Source organism: Lactuca serriola, chromosome 1 (assembly GCF_051521515.1).
Source record: "Lactuca serriola cultivar US96UC23 chromosome 1, Lser_US96UC23_V15, whole genome shotgun sequence".
NCBI lineage: Eukaryota > Viridiplantae > Streptophyta > Magnoliopsida > Asterales > Asteraceae > Lactuca > Lactuca serriola.
In genome coordinates this window covers 204094029-204102041 of record NC_136408.1, presented here as the reverse complement: position 1 = coordinate 204102041, position 8013 = coordinate 204094029, and the positions used below count along the sequence as shown (strand labels likewise).

General features: G+C 37.6%; 3 protein-coding genes across 3 annotated transcripts; all 3 read right to left on the bottom strand.

Annotated features, from left to right (window-relative positions):
- Positions 1-1113: 1113 nt before the first annotated feature.
- On the bottom strand, positions 1114-1860 carry LOC145065551 (uncharacterized). Its single transcript, XM_079012575.1, has one exon. It carries the CDS (start codon positions 1858-1860, stop codon positions 1114-1116), a length of 747 nt encoding a protein of 248 aa, XP_078868701.1.
- Positions 1861-1907: 47 nt separating this feature from the next.
- On the bottom strand, positions 1908-2351 carry LOC145065543 (uncharacterized). The gene has a single exon (XM_079012564.1). The coding sequence runs from the start codon at positions 2349-2351 to the stop codon at positions 1908-1910; it is 444 nt and encodes a 147-aa protein (XP_078868690.1).
- A 201-nt stretch (positions 2352-2552) lies between these two features.
- LOC145065534 (uncharacterized) lies at positions 2553-4375 on the bottom strand. Its single transcript, XM_079012552.1, has 2 exons — positions 3829-4375; positions 2553-3679 (listed from the first exon to the last, which is right to left on the bottom strand). The coding sequence occupies exons 1-2, from the start codon at positions 4373-4375 to the stop codon at positions 2553-2555; spliced, it is 1674 nt and encodes a 557-aa protein (XP_078868678.1).
- Positions 4376-8013: the final 3638 nt, after the last annotated feature.

Below are 8013 nucleotides of genomic sequence, written 5' to 3'. Positions count from 1 at the left end.
TCAATGAGTGAAACCAGTTTCGTATATTATGATAGTACCGGGATAGTATGGTGGATGTTCCCCAAGTTCTGTTAGTTGCGATTTAAAAGCAAAACGAAACCAAGTAGCCAGGATGGTTATTGTATTTGCAAGTGGTTTTATAACAGAGCTGAGGCCAACATCTATGTAAAAATCGTTCTCCAATACTTTTTGATATTTATCTAATTCAGGGCAACTGTATTCTGATATGGTGTAACATTCCGATACATTGAGTATCGATTCTATGTATGACTGGTTCGTACGTTTTCCTAAGATCTGTATTGCATCTCCCTGTGGAAGAAAAATAATATGGTTGAAATTTTGATTAATCAATATGTGTTACGCTTAATAAAAGATTGTAGTGTCGTTGTTTTTTATTCACTTACAAATCTGTCAACCCCAAGAAACTAGGTTTCATATCGATGGACATCGTGCCTCCATTTCCGAACAATTCTCAATTCTATTGGACTTCCAATTCCATCGCGCTTCAATTCAGATATGCTGGTCATTGTTTGCTGTTCGTTTCTGACAGTAGGTGAAATGTGTTAGTAACTTTCCATTTTAAATTGATATAATGAGCCTATGTAAAAGATCATAATATGTTTTGTAGTTTACTACATATCTGTAACACACATAAATATTTGTTGGTGTCTAATACTGAATGACTATAGTAAAATGACGATATGAACGGGCAGTATGCGGTGATGATGTGGGACACCTCAGTTGCAGTGATTTTTTGTAATAAGTCTCTATACACAACATTTTTTGTTTCGTTGTACGGCATATCATCATCTCTTTCTATAAGGATCTTCAATGAATCTGGGGAAGTTGCTCTAGAAAGCGCTATATACAACTGCCCATGTGAGAAAACAGGTTGAGACAGATAAACACCGATTTTTTATAGAGACTGCCCTTGGCTTTTGTTGATCGTCATTGCATAGCATAATTTAACAGGGAATTGCTTTCATGTAAATGAGACGGGCAAATCTAATGGTTTATGGATGAACTTTATGCGAGGTATATAGACTCGTTGTCCGATGGATGTCCCTGTGATTATAGTCGCCTCAATCACTGCTGGCAGAAGTTGTGTGACAATTAGTCTGTTCCATTACAAAAGCCATCTCGTTGCATGATGTTTCGCATTAACATTATGGGTGTCTTCAACTTTAATTCCAATGTGTGTGGTGGTATTCCTGGGAAAGTCAACTGATTTAGGTATTCTATGGGGAACAATCCCTCTAAATCTGATGTGTGTTTTCCATTCAGTTCCATTGCATCCGTACTGTTATATGTCCTGCTATCCGTTTCAACCGATTTGAGGATGATGTTGTTGATATTATCGGCGGCTTCATTAGTTGGACAGACAATCGCTCGTGTTGATAGATCGATTACTGTGGGAGTGCTAAGTAATTTTGTGTCGTATACAAAACGTATCAGTTGTTGTAGTGAGTCATGAGCTGGAGGTATCAGCAATGAATAAGGGATCTGAATCAAAGACGTGTCGCGTGGATCATCTGTATCAGGTCGTCCAACTATGCCCTCACCAATTTGAAGTAGCCATTCGGCAAAGAAGGCTGTTGACATTGTCTGCGGATTCCTATCCTCATTGGAACTGAGCCTCATGTTTTGAGTCAACATCTGAATGTCGAAAAACTTCCATAGATATGAGTTTGGCAGTGTAAGATCTATGATTTGGGATCGTGTGCCTTTTGGCAAAACGGGTAGTGTTTGTCGAAAGTCACCACCAAGAAGGACTGAAATACCACCGAATGGCTTCTCGTCACAGTCAAGTACATCCCGTAAAGACCTATCAAGATATTCAAAGCATCGTCTATCACTCATAGGGGCTTCATCCCATATTATGAGTGATGTATGTTTCATAAGATCGGCTAGTAATATTCTTTTTTTATATCGCATGATCTGTTGCTGGCGAGATCAATTGGTATCTTAAATCTCGAATGCGTTGTGGTTCCAGAAGGCAAAAGCAATGATGCTATTCCGGAAGCGGCGACTGCAAGAACAACCTTTCCGAGCGATCGAAAAAAATAAAGAATAGTTGTCCAAAGGAATGTCTTTCCGGTACCCCCATGGCCATAAACGAACATAAGAATCTGTTTGTTAGCTTCTATACAGGAAACAACACTTCCATAGATCGCCATCTGCTGCATATTTAGTTGTGGAAGCAATTGTGCATGCTGATCTGCCAAAACCCTTTTGTCGTAAGTCATCTCTTCCAGGAGTAGTCGATTTTGGAGAATTATATGCATAACAGGTGATGGCATGGGCAAATTGAAATGAGCAAGTGACCTTGCTGGAACAGAAGAAGAGAGCATGTCTTCTAGATCATGAAGTAGTTACTGACGAACTACATCGTCTGTTGCAGAGAAAGCCTTATCAGGTAATGTTGATTTTAATCTATAAATGTAGTCGTATGACATTTTTTCATAAGCCTTTTGCCATAAAAGGTTTGGATCTGTAACTTCACAGAATAATAACAAACTACAAAAAAGAAGACGGAGTTGGAATGGTGTTGCCTATGTAGAAGCATCATTGAACGCAGCAAGCCACTCAATGTCATCCTCTATGATTCCAAGTGCATTACATGCAGATTTGTATGTAGGGTGAACATAACCAGATACGGTTCGGAGATCTTCAAAAGAGGTAAAACCCTTTTGGTGACACAGCAACAACCGCAAGTAGAACAATTCACCAGATGATGGATGCACAAATACAAGACGACCAACCATGTTAGATGAAACAGCTGCTCTCCTATCCCACGATTTGGAAGGGCCATCCCATTTGTAGTATTTTGGATACTCAATATATATGTGCTCATGACCCGTCAGGTCCTTTGCGTTTCTTTCAAACCATGCTAAAAGGGTTGTCCTGGTAGCAGATGGATTACGGAGAACTTGTATTATTGTTGTGTCTTCCTTGAAAAGAATTGACTGAGTATTTTCTTCATGGACTGAGAGTATCTGGACCACTGGATTTCGGTGATGTATAGGGAAATCAAATATTCGCCATGCTGCTTCATGTGGACAAATATATCTACCATCCAAATATGTTTTTATCTCATCGATGCGTTGCTTTTCTTGACACATGACATCCGGTTGTTGATTTACAGTCTTTCTTGGTCCAGCATCATTGACACCTACATCCTTTTGAATGAAATATCTGACACGATCTGTTCCCTTTGAGATATACTTAAAAAGGTATTTGATCATCATGTTCCACCCACAATATTCTACATTTATATGAGCTTCGAATCTGGAGCAAAGTTTCTTGTTATATGGCACAACATATCCATTGTGGATAATGATTCCACCTGATGTTGTGTGTTGGGCATCTGGTCCGCGTTTGTAGCGAGCGTAACCTTCTGTATCAAAGACTGTAGCAGTGAGGAATGGCTTTGGGAAATGTTTGCTGCACTTTCCATCCTTCATACATGAAGCTCTTTCATTAAGCAATCCACACGGACCATGGATCATGCACGTTGTTATAGTTGCATATAGTTGAGGCTCTAGTGATGGATCCGGCAGTTCTGCTGTAATAAACGCATCAACTTCTTCCGGAGTTTTTATCTTGTATTCAGCATTTACCCAAATTAATGTGTGACAGTGGGGAAGCCCTCTTTTTTGAAATTCAATTGTGTACAGATCTACACAAATATAGAAATCTGTTATATACGAAAAGGGAAACAAATCGAAATGGGAATTAACAAATAGTTATAAACTGTTGGGAAACAATACTGAGCACACTATAGAAGTGAAGTAATAATTGATAAATAAAAAGAATGGTTACACGTACATGCATCAATTTCTCCAAAAGGTTTATCCTGCTTTAGGTAATTTATGAAGGATTGTACTTTCAGCTTGAATACTCTAGCAATGATATATGCTCTGCTTTGCGGGTCTCTCTGATCATGCATGTCCATATACCGTGTAATCTCCGGCCATTTGACATTGCATGTAAATGTAATGAAATACTGTGGATTCCCATGTACCCTACAGATCGCTAAAGCATCTTGATAGTGGCTATACATATAACATCCACCAGTAAAAGATGCTGGTAGGAACACACGTTTTCCAACTGATCGGGACTCCCTATCACCTTTCGATAATGCATCATAAAGGCCTCCAACATATTCGGAACGAAGGGTTTCCTGATGTGTTGCATAAAACTGGAGACGACTATCTTCGATACATGTAAACGCATCGACTAAATACTGCTGAAACAATCTAGAAGAATTAAGAATAGCAGACCATATGTACTGACGCCCGTGAAGGTGGTATGCATAATACATATTTACCGTGAGGTTTTTAGCCCCAGCATCAGTTCTGTTTCCTAATCTCATGGCCGGACACCAACCGGGCTCACCGTATGGAAACAAAAGCGGCTAATGTAGAGGCATGCAAGTAGGGTGTAGCTTACTAATACGCTGAGGACGACCTGTATTGGAATGAATGACAATGTCGTAACGATCACCAGCAGACGCATCACCTGTAACAATACAACCTAAAGATCCAGGTGTAGGTAAATCATACCTACTATCTGCAATGTCATTAAACAGACGAACTGAATATGATGGGATGTTCATCTCATCTGCAAACTGTTTTGCAGTCTTAAACGTCCGTACGTATTCGTTATTCTCACTGAGAAAGGACACAAGAAACCTAACGACGCCCTCATCCAGAAGGTTTTTCTGAGGATTTTTAAACGATTTCAACCTGTTCTGAACTTCGTTAGCTATATCAAATAGATATAAATGCAGAAATCTAGGCCCCTTTACAGCATCAGGACAGAGGGAACCGATCCTATGACTAATTTTCCCTAAAACCTTAAAAACATAAGGACCACGACCATCGTTCAGTTCATCGTCTATAGTGGCACCAAAAGATGTCATAGAGAACATACTATTATAGGCCCTAATGTCCCTCGGGAAGCTGTCATTACGGAAAAGCGACATGTATTCAGGTGGAAATGTAGAGGGATAGGGCAGGACAACTTCACCAGACCTGCAACAAACGACTATACTTCGGATAACTACGCGTAGATAATTTCATACTCCTTTCAGAAAACCAAAAAAAGGCACCACAATACTCGCAGACACAACGACTATCCCCTAGGTCAACATATTAAGGAAGAACGGGCGGAAGCCTCATCCGACCTGGCCGTCGACCACGACGAGCAGCATGAGCAACCTAAACATAAGGAACAGCTGACGTTGAGGCGGCGTCACCAGCAACAGCTGAGGGGCCACCATCACGGCAAAGTCGTTTCCGCGGACCGTACATCACAACATTTAAACGCAACGAACAGAAAATAAAAAAAGCTACACCGGGAACGAAAATACACAACGTGACAATTAGAAGATAAGAAAACGGAATAGAAAGCCAACATTCTACCTGCACACAAACGAAGGAAGCAGAAGAAGCAAATGGATGCGTCTGAACCGCGAAAAGGAAGAAAGAGTAATGCAGAGAAAGCAAGGAAACAGAAGAAGAAAGAGTACTGAATGCACAAGGTTCGAAAATACGGATAAAGATGAAAGAAACAGACGGGGGATTAGTTGAGAAGAAAGAGCAAAGAAGACCCTCAAAAAAATTAATAAAGAACAATAACACCCTTGAAAACAACAAAGAAAACAGAAGGACGATTCTTGCCAAATAACAGATAAGTTCACTATTCCTAAAAACTAACCTCCTTTAATATATATATATATATATATATATATATATATATATATATATATATATATATATATATATATATATAAGAATACCTTCTAATTGCTATAGGTACGGGAAATCTGGTTTGAAGGGCCGCATAGGGTTGTTGGATTTCAGAACAACTTAAATGTCAAAATGGTCATGCCCTTCAATGTTTCATGTCTGGCCCCTGTCTGTACATAGTAGTTGAAAAGTATTGTTTAAAATTTATAAAACAATATCACTCGTAGACCTTGAGTTAACTAGTCGCAATAAATATTAGATTAAAACTTAGCAGTAATAATGCTAGGTTTCGTCGAAGGAAAAGACGATTGTTAGATGCGAAGCGCTGTCCGAATTTTGAGCCATCACTTTAACAAGTGAGTGCATAGTTACTTTCATCTTACACATAGATATGAAGTATTTAATATAAATTACGTACTATGTGTGCATATTATCCGTGTTCTTGATATCTATGTTGGATGAACAAATTATACATGTTTTATTTGATTTAAACTGTATACATATTTTATACCTATAGTTATGATGGGTAGATGAAAGATGAGATGAAAGATGATATAGATGATGAGAGGTGAAAGATGATAAGAAGCCTTGACCCAAGCGATGGCTCATTCATCTAGCAGAGTATAGATGACAACCACCGACTATTCTAGACAATCCAGTGGAACACTAGCAGACTCACAACCTGTAGGCGTTGTGAACGATATGTTCACCAGATGTACTCTAAAAATCTCGGAAGCTATGGACTTAGTGTCTTACAAATGAACGTTGGCAACTATGGACTTAGTACCTTACAAATAAACGTTGGCAGCTATGGATTTAGTGCCCTATAGATGAACATTGGCATCTATGGACTTAGTGCCTAACAGATAACATCGGCATATATGGACTTAGTATCTCACAAATGAACATTGGCAGCTATGGACTTAGTGCCTTACAAATCAACGTTGGCAGCTATGGATTTAGTACCCTATAGATGATCATTGGCAACTATGGACTTAGTGTCTAACAAATAACATCGACAGTTATGGACTTAGTGTTGGTTATATAAACCCTGGCAATGATGGACTTCGTAGCTATTCCTTAGGACAATCCTTAGGAATAAATATTGAGAAATAGATGATTCTTAGGGAAGATACTTAAGAATAAAAAAGATAATGGGGATAGGTAATTGAGTTAATTGTTTGATGATGAAACATAATAACTTTCTAATTGTCCGTTGAAAACCTTATGTACTCACCAAGTTTCCCAACCTGACCCACCCAGTTTATTTGTATCATTGGTATTGACGTGAAGACACATTACACTAAGAAATTAAAGGAGATGTAAATCATTAGTGTAAATAATGTAAGGTCTGTTGCTTATGTTTCTGTATTGACAATGACATCCCAAAGTTTTAATAAAAACAAAATACATTTCTTCGGAAATGCTTTGATAATATATTTATCATTTTTCTGTGAACAAATTCTATAATATTATTCTTTAAAATGAATACTCTAATTTTTTAAATAAGCATAAATATTTTTTTTAAATGACCATGAATTTGGGGATGTTACACTGTAACACCATTGTTTTTCTTACCATCATCATCTTACCGTGATACAATCACGATCAGTGGAAACATATGCAAAAGAGAGAGTGAGAAAGGGTGAGAAGACTTGTCAAGCTTTCTTCTTGGTTCGCCGTCAAATCTTGAACTGAAAAGAGAGGACAGATTGTACAAACACAAACAACCACACATAGTCAAAAGGGAGTAAATGTGGAGAATGGGTAAGAAGGGCACTTTTGTTCTTTTTTCCGGTTTCTTAGTTCTTTATTTTTAGGACTGCAAAAAACCAACACAACTCTGGTTTCTTTTTTGATTATCTCCATTTTTTCAATATGCATTTGTTGAGATTAAAAAATATTTAACAAGAAGCAAACGTTAAAGATTTCAATAGAATCTAGCTGACCATAGCAGGTTTCAATAACTCTTATGCTTAAAGAGTATCATACCATTATATATATATATATATATATATATATATATATATATATATATATATATATACACACACACACCAAAGTCCTAATGTTTTCAACGATTTGACAAAAAAGTTATAAACTTTATTTTTTTGACAGTAAAGTCTTAATTACCGGCTAACAAAAAAAAATGATAAACTTGTCAAAAACTTCTGGTAGTTAGGATTTTATTGTCAAAAAAAAGTAAAATTTAAAACTTTCTTGGTAAATCGATAAAAATATGAAGACTTTAGTGTGTGCG